The sequence below is a fragment of the Numida meleagris genome, chromosome Z (genome assembly GCF_002078875.1).
Source record: "Numida meleagris isolate 19003 breed g44 Domestic line chromosome Z, NumMel1.0, whole genome shotgun sequence".
Taxonomy (NCBI): domain Eukaryota; kingdom Metazoa; phylum Chordata; class Aves; order Galliformes; family Numididae; genus Numida; species Numida meleagris.
In genome coordinates this window covers 65,655,230-65,673,783 of record NC_034438.1, presented here as the reverse complement: position 1 = coordinate 65,673,783, position 18,554 = coordinate 65,655,230, and the positions used below count along the sequence as shown (strand labels likewise).

At 37.8% G+C, this 18,554-nt stretch overlaps 1 protein-coding gene across 1 annotated transcript in view; it reads right to left on the bottom strand.

Annotated features, from left to right (window-relative positions):
• The window catches only part of SUSD1 (sushi domain containing 1), a 39,363-nt gene that overhangs the window by 5,530 nt on the left and 15,279 nt on the right, over positions 1-18,554 (bottom strand). The window contains exons 8-13 of the mRNA XM_021381131.1: positions 16,241-16,335; positions 14,474-14,663; positions 13,418-13,512; positions 12,100-12,286; positions 3,442-3,535; positions 2,115-2,370 (exon numbers count right to left, since the gene is read on the bottom strand). Coding sequence (XP_021236806.1) covers positions 2,115-2,370; positions 3,442-3,535; positions 12,100-12,286; positions 13,418-13,512; positions 14,474-14,663; positions 16,241-16,335 — 917 coding nt within the window. The remainder of the gene's footprint in view (positions 1-2,114; positions 2,371-3,441; positions 3,536-12,099; positions 12,287-13,417; positions 13,513-14,473; positions 14,664-16,240; positions 16,336-18,554) is intronic.

The following is an 18,554-nucleotide window of genomic DNA, read 5'->3' as shown; positions in this document are numbered from 1 at the left end:
TTACTACAAAGAAAATGTATGGAGGAATTGTACCAATAAAAAAAACAAAACACCACCTAATGATGATTTTGTAGCATGTCTAGCAGATAACATACCAACTTCAGGAAGAAAAGGTCTGGAATCAGAAGGCATTTTAGCTGTATTCAAGTAGAAACACATGCATATGTAAAGTACACTAGAGAAATGCAATTTCAAACATGATAATAATTGAGACCCAACTGAATATCAGATTTTAAAAAGAAGATTTTTAAATATGCAATTTTAAATCCCAATTCAGTCACTTGAGTAACAAGATTGTCAGAAATTCTCAATACTCATCAGACCACAATTAAGAATTCAGAATTTTTGGAAGTTGTGAATACCAACAGATGTACAAAATACGGCTGCATAAGGATTGAGGACAAAGCAATACTTGTGAGTCACAGGTATGAGTTTCATTTCAAAAAAGAGATGGGAACTAAAGCTGGATGGTGTTTGCACTCCCAGTGATGATTTAAGAGTGTTGTATGTAACCTCACGTCTTCATTTAATAAGAAAAGCCATATAGAAAAGTGGCTTAGGAAACACGTCTGGCAATGCTGGAGATTAAAAATACAGGAAATAATCTATATAAAAGACAACAAGAATATAACTTAGAAGCAGCTCAACAGAATGCAGAGATACTTAAGCAATCTGTGTTGTTCTGTGCAGCAAAAGGCTCAACACAAATAATAATAGGAAAAGTTCCTCAATATCAGAAAAGTAATGAAGGAAAAGAACTGGGGATACCAATGCATAAAACTGTAGGATGCAAAAACTGAATTCAAAGACTTATTTAGGAGAGCCTGGACAGGCTAAGCTTGTATATATTTGACTCATTAACAATCACACTCCACAGAGTAAATTCTTAAAAAAAAAATTACAGTCCAACATCCAAATTCCAGAATATTTTGGGCTAACTTGTTATTTATGAACTGAATGCCTTTGGATGTAATTTCTCTACTTTCTGCCTCATGCAATTAATTAAAAATTTATGATAACCAACAGACTTGTATCAGGATTAGAAGCCACACTGCCCATGCTATAGAAACTTCTCAGACTATTATGTAAAGTATATGGCACACAGAATATATTTTGCATGGATTAACAGATATCAGTAACAGCTCTTATATACATTTGTTTTATTTCACTCAGTTTGGACACAGGCAGTCATATTTCTTACTGGAAGCTGTATTCAATTACTCAGATTTGGGCACAGATTTCCAAAATTATAAGGAATTATTTACAAGTGACTCACAGATGAGCTTTTGCCTGCTTCCTTCCTTACTTCATCCCGCACTCATGAGCCCCCTAAACTCTATTTTCACGTTATAGGCATCAGGCCAAAATACTGGTTAAGTGTTTTTTTCATTAGTAGGTGTTTTGTTTTTACTTTTGACATTCAGGAACCTTATACATGCGGAAAATACGGCACAAATAAGAAAAACTACCTACAGCAGAAAAACTACCTTTGTTATGAAAAAATGATAAGCTCTTGACCACTGAGACAAGTAATGACTGCAAAACAAGTGGTGTGACATCATGGGTGCAAGACACTGGAACACCGAACACAGCTTTGAGACATTTCCTTTCTAAATAAAATTTGTATTTACCTTAGAAGAGACAGTCAAAAAAATGCTAGTAGCATGCTTTTTTCCAACAAGGCTTCCTCAAGGGAGCTGGCTATTTGGAAGGTAATACACATTACAAAATACATTTTTTCCTTATCACTTGGAAAACTGGCATGTAAGTCACAGTTCAAAACTGTGAGAATTTTTCATTGCTAAGGAGTGGTTTTCAGATTCTCAGACTAATCTCTTTCACTAAGTTCAGCCCAACAGATGCCCCCAGTTACTGAGGGCAGAGATGGCCCCTGTTCTAAATTCTTTCTATTGCTTGCATCCAGACTTGCTCCAGAATTACAACAGCATAAATATCTGTAAGGAGTTACAAGAGTTATTTAAAGCAGCATCAGATTTAAACTAATTCTGTCAATCAGAATCATAAAAATTTAACAGGAAGGTAACATTTTCCTTTTTTCTCCAGCAACATGTCATTTAATCGGTATATAGAAAAGTTTATATAACAGCCGTTACCTTATTCCACTCGCTTATTATTCTCAAAAAAACACAGTATTCTTTTCCCAGCTTTAAGGGAGCATTATAAAACTTTCCGTAGTAATGTCTGTCTCCAAGAGCAACTGACATGTTATCAGCAACATCCTTTGCCCGAAATTCAGCTGCCACATATCCCTTAGCGTCGGTGGTGTTGCTAAAGAAAGTTGCAGCAGCAAAGGAGTCACAAACAAAAGTAGTTTGTAAACCAAGTGGAAGCACAATCACTTGATAAAGACTAGAGTGGGGAAAAAAAAAAAAACATTAGCTTTCAGTTCAATGCATTAAACAGCAGGCATTCATTACATTTTTAAATTATCTTTCCTACTTTGAGCACATTAACTGCTTTTAACCATCAATGTCCAATATAAACTCTTCTTGTACTGAAATACTTCCGTGTGTGTGCTCCCTTGCATTCTGAACAAAAAGCAATACAGACACAATTTAAAGCTAGGAGTCTTCACCATGTGCACAGTAACTTCACACGTTCATTCACACTCAGAAGATCACCAAAGGGAGTTACTGCAGGTGGCCATTTGCACCTCTCACCTTACGTACATGTTCACCTATGAAGCAGAACACAACATGGCGATCTAAAAACAATTCCTAACTTCCCTGAAACTAGATGTTTTCTGTTTAAAGGAGAGGACACCTACCATTTCTAGAAAATTGATTATATCCGTCTCCGTTAGCTCAAAACAATGCTTGGTCTATCTTATCCAGTCATAGGAAGAACAATTCTGACAGCTGTTACCCTCACTATCTCTCAATTTATTATAAACTTTCAAATGTTTTCTGCTTTAGTGGAACATGAGTTACAATTACTTCTCTCAAAAACAGCACTTAGTAAGATGCAAATCCTTTTTCTCTAGAAATATATTTTGACAGTAATACTCTAGTACAGAAACACTACTTCAGAACATACATAAATACAGATTTCGCTCTCAATTTCCCCTGACTGCTAGAAAAAAAAAATATTGGTTACATTGAGTTACTCAGAAAACGAAAACAACAGGGGTAGAATTGCTCTTGAATGCATCAATAAACATCTAGTGTGATTTCACAGTGTAAGGTGGGGGGGAGGTGGAAATCAGTGAAAATTTAGAATGATCAAAAACAGAATTTTGGTCCAGAAAGCAAGGAAGAGTTGAAGCCAAATATTATTTTGCCAGTGGAGGCATCACCAGGAGTTACAGCTTAACTCATCACCTACTGCTAACAAAAACAATATAATCCAAACAAAACGCTCCAATATGTAACACAAATCTGCAGAATGCTGTTTGAAAGGGTGAAGAGTGCAGAGACAAACCTGATGGGCCCATTTCGATCTTCTGCCTTCCGAAGTCTGAGCAACGGTGCAGAACCTTTTGCTGCAACAAATTCTATATCTGGGAATGGGGGATCTAAAAAGCAAGCATATGCCAGAGAGGTTTTAGTGACTGTAGGCACAAGGATTCCTAAATATTTTTCCCCAAAACTTTTTCTATCAACTGAACTCCAAACCTCAAAGGCTAAAGTCTGCAGACAACGAAAAGAACCAGGTCAAGTAAACACTGGGCAAGTACAAGCACAATGGCATGGCACCCCTAACTCAGATGCCTGCAGTGAGGTACATGCACTATTTGGAAAAACACAGATGTCCAAGAATAATGATAGCCTGCCCTGAAATTAGGAAGACTGGTAGGAAGCAGCAGGATTATTTATTAGACTATATGAAATGGTCAAGGGGAAGAAAAACATACATCTCTGGACACATAGCTCATTGTGAGAAATAAATCTGTATGAATAAAACAGAATCTATTTGAGCCAAAAGCATTTTTCAAGAAAGCAACTTCCTTAATTACTGCACACAGTCATCTAGCAATAGCATGCCCCTTAAACAGGATTTCGATATGGGTACAGTGCTCTGATTTGTACTACTGGGAATTTGCACCTAGGCCAAAACTGAACACTCTTGCTGCCAGTTTCAATGGCAATGATGACAGCTGCACACTGACAGAGACTGATGCTATGGAAATGGAAATAGCCAATATCAGCCTGTAATTGGGAATGAAGAGATCTTCAGCGCATGCAGCTGAGAGCAGAGCGTGAAGCTTGTATACTACCTACCCCAGGAGCCTGAGAGAACTAGCATGGATATTTACGGGTATGGCTACGCTGTTTCAAAACTGGTCCATCAAGCCTCTGATGTGGTACCTGACTAAAGAGAAACAAATGCAGTTCTTATTTGCAGAAAACCAGTACTTTTGGAAAGAATAATCAACATGATGGAGATTAACAAGAAAATCAATGTAGATTTACCAAAGGCAAGTCATCTCAGGCAAATCCTTGCTGAGATGTGTGGACTTTTCAAGCAGCTGGAATAGAGGTACATGCACATATGTGTTAACGTACAAGTAAATCATCAGAACAGCTGGAGAAGATGAGAACTGGTGGAAAAACTGTAAAGGGGGTTAAGAACTCATAAATGGGAAGCTAGCAGAATACAACATTTTGAAAGCACAAGGGCTTGCATTCAGGAAGGTCATTACATTTCCTCCAAGGTTAAAGAAATTAAGTACTACAACAGTCATATTGTAAACAATTGTGGTGCAAAATCCAGCTGTGTTCAGATTAATTTGAGGCTCAGAAAACATTGGATAGTGTAAAACTAAAGTGGTATGGGAATGTTACAGAAGAAGAATTGAACAACCTTGAGAGCTGTTGTTCTGAAGAAAAGAGAAGCAATTAAATAGCATAACATGTAAGGCGATAAACATAGGGCAACTAGCATGTTTTTGTTCTTGTTGTTTTGCTTATTTTTTAAGTTCATTTGAGTATTAGTAGGAGCATGTTAGTACTACTCAGAATGAGTGTTAGTCATCAGAATGGTAATGGATAAACAGGAAAACATAGCTCTAAAAACCATCAAGTTCTCTGTGACACTGGAATAGTACCAACACAGGCATACAGGGTCCAAGAGAGCTCGTTTCACAGCCATCTGAAGTTCCAATCATTAGCCCAAGAGAGCTAAGTCAAGCCAGTGCAGAGGATGACTACGAGAACTATCCTAACAATGGAGAAACTGTCCTACAAGAAAGAACCAGAAACTTGACTTTGTACCTTTAAAAATGAATAGTCTTCTTTTAATGACAGCCAGAATACAGAGTCATAGAATCCTTAGAGCTGGAAGGGATCTCTGAGAGCCATCTAGTCCAACCCCCCTGCAATGAACAGGGACACCACAGCTAGATCAGGTTGCCCAGGTCCTGATCCAGCCTCACCTTGAAAGTCTCCAGGGACAGGGTATCAACCACAACACTAGGTAACCTCCTGCAGTGCCTCACCACCCTCACTGTAAAAGACCTCTTCCTTATGTCCAGATCAAATCGACCCTCTTTGAGCTTAAAAACATTTCCCCTTGTTCTGTCACCACAGACCCTGCTCAGGAGTCTGTCCCCTTCTTTCTTGCAGCTCCCCTTTAGATATTGAAAGGCTGCTGTCAGGTCACCTTGCAGCCTTCTCTTCTCCAGGCTGAACAGCTCCACCTCTTGCAATGGTTTTGCATTATTTCCAGACAAGCAGAGCAAAGGGGAACAGAGGGCAAAACCCACTACTGGCTCAGTTCATAACAATTATATATTCCAGAATTTGACAGGAAGAATGCAATATATGAAAACAAACAGCCACCCACCACTGACAGCCCTACTACAGGGGCAAAAGAGAACAAAATGTAGATACCACACTGGTTTTAAAGCTCAGCATCTTTTCCATTTTTAGTTGCTGGTAAGAAATACAAATTGTCAAGCACAAGACAACCTGCCTGCTTTAATAAGAGTAGGAAACAGCTTGCAACAATGCAAACTAATGATAATAAGGACATATGAAAGGAATGGATTTCATTTTTGCTTCAGTAATCAGAAAGGAAACTCTGAGGGAGTTATTCCACATACAGTGTTTGGCAACTAGAAGCTTATAAAGCATCTTTCCAGAAATTCAGTATTTGCAAAAAAAAAAAAAGTCTATTCTAAAGCCACCATAATGCTCTGATTTAAAAATCCACATGGAAAAAATACTGAAATAACAACAGCTAGAACTGCTAGAGGGAGAAGAGGAACACCACTGGTGGATGAATATTGACAGTAGATCGTGAGAAGAAAGCAAGACTCTCCAACGTGTTCAGGCGCTGCTGACATCTAAGTTTTTTTTTTTAATCAGTTTTCATTGTGGTTTTTTTTTCAGTCTGTTTCTCTCCACCAGCAAAACAGAGTAATATCTGTAGCAGCACCAGGAAAATACAAATAAACATAGCAAGAAATGTAAGTATATCCAGAGGCAGTCCCACTCTAGTACTTGTCCAAGCATTAGTAACCCAGGACTGCTATGACATTTCACTGTCATGCTCATTCTCCATAATAAGAACTGATGTGCTGAGTCTCCCTTTGAACATGAAGCCAGGCTTCAGAAAGAAGTACACCTACTTTCCCAACTACCACTGCAAAAACACAGGAAAACAGCACATACCTCAAAGCTGGAACAAAAATCTTTCATACTGTAATCATATTCTTCAGAAAATGCTGGAAGCATTAACTACCATGAAAAAAATTTCATAATGGAACATATTTTTTTTCTTTAATCTTGGAAATTTACTGATTGACAGACATGACTTCTGTCAGCACTATTTATCACTACAGCCCAAGACTGGAATGGCAAACTGCTGTAGTATGAAAGCATTTTATGAAATTTTCCAATAGTGGTAGTAGGACTATTTAATATCTTTCCTGTTACCCGATTTTATGTGCAATTCTGAAGCAGCAATTCTAGGACAACACTGTGCTGCTGATTTTAGGATATATAATGCCTGCAAGTGAAGTTGTTGCATACATTTGTCATGTACACAGATATGTCAAAAATGGATGCAAAAATCTACCTCTATCCCACTTTATATAGCATTACAGATAGAACATATTAAATTAGATAACTTGTACCTTATTAAACAACCTTTGTTTGGGAACAGCGTAGCTCTTTTAATGCTCCCCTTCATTATTTTGTGCTAATGATATAGCTCTAAGAATAAAAATGGAACTAAATCACAAATTCCAAACGCAGTTGGTAACTCCTCTCAAGCTCAGGGAAACCAAATGGAAGACTTCTCTTTGCCTTGTTGTGATTTTGCGTTGGTTTTGTTTGTTTGTTTTTTAATGGTTATTCCAGGGTTTTATAGCCAATAAAGTATTTTACTGAATTTTAAAACAAGGTTTTCAACAATGCTGCTGTAAAATATACACAAAAAATAAGGCAGAGGCATTGATTCAATAGAAAAGGCTTTTCACTATTTACATTACTGTCTGAAGAGTAACTAAGTTTAAAAATTTCAGGAAAACTGCTTTAACAAAGAGGAAAGATTTTTACTTGGGAGAAAAACGTTATTAGCAGAGGGAAAAGAAATAGGGAGGGGAATAAATTAAGATCATATCTGCAGAAAATGATGACTTAAATCTCCTTTAAAATATTATATCTTAAAAACGGAAGTAGTAGCAGGGTGTTTGTATATGTGTGTTCGAATTCATAGCTGAAAAGGCCTTAAGATCTACCTTCCTCCCCAGGGTACTATATTCTTAAGTTGCTTCTTTCCTTTTTGCATTTCATTCATTTTATTGAGTGTAAATTAAGGTAACCAGTTAAGGAAAATAATGACTTATGTAGGCATATCACTACAAATTTGGAAAGAATGATGAGCACTTAAAGCAATACTAAAGAGCTTCCAGTTCACACAGATTCAAGTGACTATAATAAGTGTTTCGGTGAACACTTAAAGCACAGGCTATAAGCACAGACTGCAGCATCATTATCAAGTGTTCTGTAAACAGAATGACAGAGGTGATAAGAATGACCATGATTTCATGGATCTTTATGAAAAAAATTATTTTTATTAAGGAGATCAGAAAAAAATCACTGAGAAGTAGGGTTTATATGGACTTAAATATGCATTTGGATGGTCTTTGTATAAATACAAAGTGCACACATGAAATTTATACAGAAACATTTACAGGACCAGAATCTAATTCCCTCCTTACAAAGGAACAATTTTCACGCTCAGGTTTTATTCACACCCCTTTTCTCTGGAGGTGTATAACATGCTGTGAGAGTGTGAGCTGTCATATCACTACAGCTCCACCACTCTTTCCACTTCCTTGCTGAAAGCAGATTTGATTTTTCTCTTTTTCCAGATGTTAAAAAACCCCTGCTATGAAAGAAAGAGTAAGTATTTTCCATCATATGACAGAGCAGAAAAACAATGTATATTTTATGTATGCATATACATCCTCAGCACACACATCAGACCTCCCTACCTGAGCTCTAATAGAACTGTAGATTTCATTTGGAAAAGACCTTCAAAAAATGATCAAGCCCAAATTTGAACATTTTTCACCTACTAAGTCCAAAGCACAAGATTCTAAATGACTATAGTCAGTCTGTGATGAAATTCATTCCTTTAATTCAAGTCATTTCCTCGATTCCCTGTTTGTGAGTCTACTTTCTGACTTACACGTTCATATGAAGTGTGAGAGGACACAAATACAAGAATCTGTAGCCTGCATGTATACCCTCAATTAAAACAAAAACAACAGCATTTGAGAAACATGAGAACTACTTCAGCTCTCTGAGGTACACAGGCTATAAGACAAACCTGTCCAAAGCCACTGGAAAGCGCCCGTACAAATATATATGAAACAGTAAGAAGTGTGAAAAGTAAGCATACTACCTACTCAAAATATAACTGACTCTGAGCAAAAATTGGAGGGTAGAAAGAGTAATGAGAAATCATCACTGAAACTATTATAAATTATTTTACAGGAAGGAAATGTAGGCCTTCCCTATTCAGTAACTCAGACATATTCATGTAACTCAGACTATTTCTAGCGCCCAGAAAATTCTGACTTACAAGTATGAAGTCTTAGATCACAGTGATCAGGTCCAAACCACAGAAAACTAGACAGATACTATAATTAGGTATTAACATCCTGAAGACCAAAATTTTGTCACATGCTTCTTAAGAATCTACACGAAAACAAATATCAACATTATTTTAATGTCACAAATGAAGAAATTACTGTTATTTAGAATATTAGAAGTGAAAGTACAGACAGTAAGTTTATTCTTCTGTTTTTCAAACACTTGGAAGTGGTTATAAAATTCAGTCTTAAATTCATATGTGAAAGCAAGTAACAAAATTAACAAGGGCTTGTCTGAGCATGCCCCCAGAAATAAGCTACAAAACGGAAGAACAACAGAGTCAGATGTCATTAGAATAACTCTGACAGAAATCATGAAATACAAAGTACACTCATAAGACACATTCCTTCTCTTCTTTGGAAAAAGACAAGAGCTCCCTCCTTGATTAAAAGGCAGCCTTGTTACCATTTCACACCCATGATATAATCACTGGCTCACCGCTTCATAACTGACTTAATTTCCTATCTTGAGTAGACAGGTGCTGAGAGCTCATCTAAAGAAAGACATAAAAGACTGTGTGAGATGCCTGTTACTGGAAGTATGAAAGGTGCAGAACTTCAATGATCCATGAAGCATTTGGTAGACTATATTTACCATCCAAGATGATAGGCAAAAACAACTATGTGCTCAGCACAGAACTATTTTAGAAGGATCCTTCTTGCCAGGATTTGAAGCAGGCTTTTGAGTCCCAAATTCTTGCGTTTTTTTTTTCTTTATAAATACCGTGGATATCATTCAGGATATATTAACTGGAAGTGGATTTCTCAACATGCATTTACAAGTCCTCCTTTTTGAAGGAAACTTTTCGCAAGCACTAACATGCTTATTGTATTTTGCAACACTCTGAAGACTTTACACATATTGTCAGGAAATTGAACCTGATTATCCAGCCATGTGGGACATGGCTCTTGGCAGTATTTGAACTCCACAAATTTGACTTCTCAAACTCCCCAAACACGTGAGCAACGTGTGGAAGTCAAGGAGATGCCACACCTACCAGATTGTGGATTTGCCCCCATCTGGGAAACAGGCCAACTGAACGTGCATATGTTAACAGATGTTGTATGAAATCTTAGACAATAAAGGAGACTGCTTCCAATAAATGGACAGTTAAACATCTGTGTGAGTCTCAGCTTCTTTAGAGTCTCTGTGTTTAAGGCACATCTTACTTTTATACAGTACTGTTTAGGCAGAAAATTACCAGAGCTAGACAACACTTTTCAAAGTTAAGCTGGCAGAAGAACTGAGATCATTCCACCCACCACAGAAGCATAACCATCTGGTTTAACAACGTACATTATTACAAAATAGCTGGACAAATGAAGAAGCAAATTATACACCTACTCTAAAATTATAAATAGTTATTATATAAATTGTTTGTAAGTTAATACAATTCTCTAAACAGAAGGCACAGAAGTCAAAAGGATACTGCCAGAATAATTATTTTAGCTGTTTCCTTTTCCTCTTATATTTTATGCTATTTCAGCTAATCTAACATCTTATTTAGCTTCTCCTTACTCGCAGAATTTTGCAGCATGATCCCTCTTGGCATTGTAATTTTGTGTGGCATCTTTTGGATACAGATTCCTTATTGCTGAGGAATTTCTACCTTTTATTGCTCACTGAAAGAAGTTAACGACCAGATATAAAATGTCCTGTGGGGCAAGATATCCCTTCAAAATGGAAATGACCTAACTTTTATGAGATGATCTCTTCTATCTGGGGCTATGCAAGTGCATTTGCTAAGCACTGACTCAATGGAGAAGGAATATGCCAGCTGCCAAGTCACAAATACTACTTCGTACAAGACCTACTGCAAAGTGTTCTCTTGAGCTCTCCTGGGTAAGTGACTTAACATGATCCAGCAGAGTTTCAGAGCTATGATGACAGCATAAAGAGGAACTTTACTTTGCCTTTACTCTGGGTGCGTATTTCCTCAACCAATCAAACTCTGAAACAGGTAATTAGTTTTCACAAAGCTACGTATACTCATGGATGCTACTTTTGAGTCACAGAGAGGTAACTTCGAAAACATGTTAACAATCCCAGTCATTATGTACCCTAACCAGTACCTTTGGAAAACAAAAGATGTTTTGCCTTTTGTGAAGCTTAAAAAATTAGATTGACTTTTAAAAACATTGTAAAAATATAGACTTCAAAAACTACCGACCTCCAACTCCTCATTTGCAGTCAGAAGAGGACTGGTTCCATCTAGTGGCTAAACATAGTTATGTGTACCCAGAGAGTTTTAAGGATTCTTGACCACCTACTTCCACTGGTGGTCCAAAGGGGAAGAATGGGCACTAGCACCAAGCACTGCACTTCACAGAGTAATAATAATAACTGAATACAGAAAGTCTGACAGCGAATAAGTGTAGCATAAAAATGTTCTGAACAAAAATGAGTTAGGAAGGACAGATTATTTATCGTAGCATTTTTGTACCATACACTTGCAAAAATATTGATGCTGAGTATCTTCTGGCAGTGCATTTATTGCTCAAATGCCTTCTATGTTTTGTATTCTACTAATTACAGATGAAGGGATCTCTCTGGAGAGAATCTCAGGATTCTTTTTACTTTGGACCCATGCATACTTCAGTAATATCTGCTGTGCTACAGTCTCCATGGTGGAGGGAACTGACATGGAAAGTGACCTGGTACCTAACAGCATAGAGAACTGGCCCTCTCTCCCCTAGATACCAACCTTGTGTCATCAACCTATCTATTCCCTGCTGTGCAAAAATGACACTTCAAAACACTGCACTCCATTTCTCCCCCTCTTCACCCGCTGGATGGACTGCCAACAGTATTAAATCTGTGAAAGCAAATATTAATGCAGAATTCTAAGCATGGAAAGAACCCTTCTGACAGCCCATCGTACAACATGGAGATGAACCATGCTATTTCACCTGCATCTCTCATACCTAATAGGTCCTTTTGAAAACACAAAAAAATAAATGCCAGGACCTACCTGTGATTTGCGTTGCCATGGAAACCAGCAGTGAAAAATTCAAAGCTACCATGGAAATATTAACAGAGTAATTGGTGCCTGGCTGCAAATCAAAACAAACTTCTGGAGCCTGCTTGCGTGTGGTAAGGTTGAAGGTCATTTCATGCAAGAACTCCTTCTGATATGAACGCTGGCCATGCACACGAAACTGTAAGCAAACAATCACAGCATGCAAACTGTAATGTTTCAGTACATTACTTACATTCACTCATGTCACACTCTAAATTAGAAGGAATAGCAGAAAAACACATCACCGCATAGAGTGCCAAAACTGCTGGCGCTCACAGTTATTCAAATGTGTAGAAAATTTGACAAGAAGTGTAGGCCCTCTTGCTGATCGTCTCTGACACTGTGCTAGTTCTTTCATTCTTCTCCCTGTCTTTCCTATTTTCTCCTAGAACCGTAACTTCCTCCAAGACTTCCTTGCCTCCTAACATACAGGCTTCTAGTAATCGTGCACTTCCATTGCCACTATATTTTCATGGTCTAAAGTGATGCGTTACAAAAGTAAGCTCACATGCATACATCTGTGATTTAACAATGAGGAATAAGTGAAAATCAAGCAACTTTGACCTATGCCAAAATACCAAGTGGCCTCCAGGATGCTCTGACAAACAGCTGTGGCTCCAGGAGAACTTAACAGACCCATCATTTTTATTTCAGCTGGATTTTTGGTGGTTATTTTGTTGTTGATGTCTCAAATGATCATAAAGCTATTAACTTAAGGCTTTTCCTGATCATTCTATTAATCAAAACCAAACCGCTTGCTGTATTTCGTTCCTGTTGATAGTCCTTTAGATGGATCTTTTGTCTTTAGATAATCTCTGAACACCACTTTGAACATGGAGGTTTGAGACAACAGCAGGTGGTCAGAGTCCAGGTAGAGACAATTCACTAAGAAAAGCCCCGCCGGACTAAGGGAAGCCTGGAGGCACATCACAAGGCAGAGTGTTCTGCCTGGAATGGGAACAGTCTTGTCTGGGGCTGGAGCGTGACAAAGCTGAAGGCACAGACAGGTAAGGCAAAAGGTACCAAGAAGGAAGGTACAGACAGGGAACAGTAAACCATGGGAAACAATAAGCAAGAAAAAGGTGGTTTATTTCTATTTTGAAGGTTGCCATGAAGCTTACTCCCTGGCTTTTTATGAGAGACTGCAATAGAACAAGAAACAAGTGACAAGTGCCTGAAAAATTGCAGGCTATTCACATATATCATTGATATAAACTGTTTTCTAGAGAGGTAAAAGAGTCTTAGATTCAAAATATGGATTATCACTTACTAAGTATATGTCTTCCATATCAGCTCCCCTTACATTTCTCCGCCATTTCAAGCAGGTATCATTAAAAATTAATACGTTATTGAAAGCTTCCTTTACTGTAGAAACAATAATAAAAGAGAGAATCTTATTACAGAGACTTCACATTTCTCAACAAACTGAATGCGAGTAGATGAAAATAAAGATTTTTATTTTAATACTTGATATAATACTTGATTTAATATTTGAATGAACAAGCACAGTCAATAAAGCACAAAAATTTTCCCAAGAAAATGGCTTCTGGAAAAACTCAAGCATGCTATTCAGGAAGTCAAGACTCAAATGAAGGGAGGGTGTAATGACAGAGCCAGTGGTTCAGAGCTTCTGATGGAAATAAAGTTATCAAGGAATCATTGGTCACAGCTGCTGCCCTTCAGGAAAAAAAAAACTCCTGAGAACAAAAAAAGACCCAAACATTTCAAAGACAATTATTTCTCAAGGTCTGTCCCCTTACTATTAGTATGTCAGAAGGCAAGCTTCACATTTCCATGACCAAAATATTACAAAACCCTGCAGTTGGAACATGCCTTTTGCATTTACTGAAAAGCTGCCAGAGCATTGCTCATCAGTGCTAAACATAGGGATGTTATCTGTAATGCTCACGTCACTTAGATCAGTATCACACAGCTCTGCCACAGTGAACTCTCCCACAGAACTGGTTATAGAGACAAGGAATGGAAAACAGTAAGCACAGTGCCATGGACTGATATCCTTGCATGTAGCCAGCAATGCCACTGTACCAATCCTGCCTAAGTCTAAAGACAAATTCTGAAAAAGTATGTTTCCCATTTTTTCCTGAAGGGCACTTACTGTCACAGCTCTGAGTATAGATTCAGTGACTAAGGTGAGCAGAAAGAAAAGCAGTTACAGAAAAAGATGATGGCAGTGGCGGCTATATTTATGTAGTGAGCATAAAGAATGATCTTGTCTAGCTAACAGCCTCTCTGCAAGGATCAAACAGTTAACTCTGCACCAGAGTAAATTATTCTACAAGCACAGAGATTACAAAACAAAACCTACCCTTTGTTCGAACTGCTACTGTAACTGAGACAGGTATGTTTGTGGAAGAGATGGTAGTAATATTCACCACGTAGTTACTGCCAGAGTTGAGGTCTAAACACACCTTTGGATTATCTTCACTCGTAGTGATGTTAAGTATCACATCTTCTGAGAATGTCTTTTCATCCCATCTTTGGCCGAGTATATGAAACTATTGAAGAGTTAACAAAAATAATTTTGCAAGTGGTCGTGGCTCTCCAAAATTCAGAACATTAATTGAAATAAGCCTAGAGAATCTAAGTGTCACCCATTTTAGAATATCAGCTCAAATGAAAAAAAAAAAAAGACTTTGATCAACTACTTTGATGCAATGAGATGGCTTAGTTACTAAATTAGACTTTTAATTTCTTCTGGCTGTTTAAACAAATAATACGTTTTGTTTGTTTCTCCAACAAATAGAACGAATCTTTAACATAGATTCAAAAACCACCACAAACACAAAATGTAAGCTGTAAGCAAATGCTCCTTGTGTACAGCATACACGAAACAATTCGCTACTTTCTGATTTTTTTCTCTAATTCTTCATCCTTGCCCCGCAGAAGCAGCACTAAAGCCAGAGAACAGTAAAAGGCAAGCTTTCTGCTGACCTTCCCAGCACTGTGAAGTAGAAATCTGGGATTCGCTGGAGGTTAAGGGACAGATTAAGCTTATCTAGTTGAGCTCAAGGCAGTCCAGTCCAGACAGTGCTTTGAACTTTACAGCATCTATGTGCTGTCCTCAGTTTTGACCACTCTGAAACGTCTTGCTGGGAACTGGTTTCAGGCAGCAGCAAACATACAGATCACATTACCGTAGAGATCCACAGTTTGCCAGTTACCACAGGGTACAATAAAAAACACTGGCTTTGAACTGTTAAGGTGATATGGAACCTGTTCTTTCCATCTCAGCGGTGCTCAATAAAAGCACTCAAACTGAAACAACAGCACTGGCATATAACACAGCAGGAGAAAGCCAGGTTGTTTTCCAAAAGCATCACTCTACCTTGAAATGCTTTTCCACTTCAACTTCCCCACCCTTTTTCATTTTTCCATATTTGGACATGCTAAAAAATAACCTCTCCTGGGCTGTTTTTATTCCTAAAACATGAGGATTCTTGTTGCGTAGTTTTGGATTTGAATAATACTGATTGAATGACTTGTTTTTAAAAAAATTTATTTTAACTTTTATTCTTATGCTTACAGGTTGCAAAAAAATAGTAATTACAAAGGTTGTTCTTAGTTTTCAAGAAAAAAAAGTTTTAAGAATGTTCAAATGATAAGGTAGATGAAGCTCTTGAGCAAGGCACAGTATATCTCTCTTCCTTGCATTTCTGAAACAAGTTACATCCCATATCTACAAGTTATATGCTGCTTGCTTGAAACATTTACAGCACAGACTGGGACAGAGAGCAAACTGAGCAGTGTTTTCTATGTCAGTGTGACCTCTAGCTCCGCAACAGAATTTCACTAAAAATGAAATTGTGCTGAAATGCTTCTAATATTTTCAAGCAAGCACTAAAATGTTTCACAGGAATTGGATCCAACAGTTTTTAAGTCTTTCAGCTAACACTTGGATGGGAACATGTTTATTTCCTAGCCCAGTCACATTTAGGTTTTTGGGTAGTTCACTGGGAAGTGTAAGCCAAGAACTCACCATATAAACAAAACCCACAGAACTGACCTCCACTAATGACTCACCAAAATTAACTAGAACAAGGCTTCTCTCACCCTCAAATACTGCCCCACTTACTGTGTAAGTTTTCTGCACTCCCAGTCTTCCAGTTCTCATTTGCCACTTCACACAGGTTTCATTGAATACGGACAAATTACTGAATAATTCCTCCTCTGTGAGCAAAAGCACAGAACAAAAGTAGTTATTATTTCTCACACAGATCTAGACACGTTTGGAGCAACAGTTTATTTCTTCACTTTCCCTGCTTCTTTCACAAAAGGTAAAAAAACCAAAGCAGCCAGAAATTAGGTGGCAAGATTTGCCTTAACTACAGCAGCTCCTAAAATCAAAATGCAAAGTTAAGTGAAGAAGCATGCTCTGATCTAATGGCTGCAAACTCCTTAAACACAGAGCCAACATCATGTAAAGTATCATGAATAATGAAAACAAAACTACTTCACTAAGTTTGCATTTTAACATAGAACAATTTTAATCCTAACAGCTTTTCAGATTAAAACAACAGTACAATGTCCTGACAGCAAAGAAACTAGGTCATTCACCCATCAGACCTCTAGGTGACCAACACAGATGGAAGAACAACCGAGTAAAGAGATTCTGCTCCGCTTTGGATGTTTCCCCTAGTCATAGTACATTACACTCATACCATCAGTATGTATTCCTGGTCAGATACTTTCATTGAAGTGTGCTTCAGACATTATTAACACCACTAAAAACAAAGAGCAAGAAAAAATGCCCCAGTTCCACTACTAAAGCCACCTGTTCTATATTCTATATTCTCCTTGCACTTGGCTGCCAGCATTTGGATCTCATGAGATGCAGTGGTCTGTCTTTTTAGGCATAAGCCTTCAAAAATTAACCTGGAGACTTTGTAGACCATTGAACCTCATGCATTAGAAATGGCGTTAAACAGCAAACAAAAAAGTCAAACTGTTTTAAAAGATCTGTTCATAAATAAAAGGGGGTACTGACAAGCCAACTCAAAAACAAACTCTAGAAAACAAAGCAACACTCCTCTGAACACAACAACCTGCATTTTAAGAAAGCTTCTGGAGAAGAGCTTTCTTTTGCTGAATGAATGACTTTGTTCACTGTTTGTTTGGGCCTTCTTTTTAACAAGCTACAATAAATAAAATTAAATGATGCAGCCACACTAACAACTTTTCAGACTTTCATTAGGTTAAAAGAACAAAGTGCACAGAACGAAGCATGCAGGGAGTACAGCTAAAGCAATCAGCACTAGAGCCCTCAGTGTCACCTCCGTTCATTTACAAACTCAGAGTTGGTTCATGTCTCAGAGAAAAAGCATGGGCAGAAAGATCTACTCATCCATTCTTTTTATAGTCAGTTCTCTCACTGCTGTCATCAGACGCAGAGCAGTTGCCTTCACATGACAAGATAATCAAATATCCTCCCAGAGCTAAGAACCCAGCTCCTTCTGGACAGAATTTAGATTGACAGTGAAGGTATGTGATCCTCTCCTTGTCTTCACCAGCCTTCAAATATGTCAATGCAAAATACTGCCATATTTCCTTATCAGATTTACTACATGAACAAGGTCATACAAATCCAAGCTCATGCTGATTCTAAGCTAAGAAGCCCTTACTAGCTACTGAATGCACGAAGTGGATTTATATGACAGCCTTGGTTGATACTTCAGAAATATTCAGTCAGAAGTTGGTGTAATGCCCTGGTGTGAAGGCAGGCACAGCTCCTCCTCTGTAAGTCCGCTTCATTACCATTTCATGGGGGTCCCTCCTTGCACACAGACATTAATCTGTCACTGAAATAAATGAACATAGAGGTAAATCCCCCAAATTCCTCTACTGAAGCTGCTATTCGGAGCTAAAGTGTAACAGTTTAAGTACTTAAGTACAGCCCCAGACTGTTTATTTTTTTAACTCAAGCTGTCATAAAGTTACTTTCAAACAATACCAACATCTCCAAGTATCCAGCAAACAGATGCCTCACTCACTAAATCAGTTTTTCTACCTACTAGCTCATTTTAATTCCCCCATTCCAGGCTGTCGTTAAACACCAAAATGATGTTGAAATTTCGCTCTCCTGCAGAACAGAAAAAAAAGAACCTGCATGCAGTCCCACAACAGTTTCTTTGCAGTTGGCTGTGTGATTCACTGCATTTAAACGCTATTCCTATTTTTTGTTTCACAGCAATGCCAAGAAACTTCACGGTATTAAGGCCGCTGTACTAACACAGAATGAAAGAATACATCCAGTTATTGTATTTTTTTTTTTTTTTTAAATCAAGCACTGAAGTCAAGCATTGTTTAAAACAAGCATTTAAATTCCATCAATCATTTTTACTAAAAACTGGATAGCAACGATGACGCATTAGAGAGTAGCCAGGAGGGAA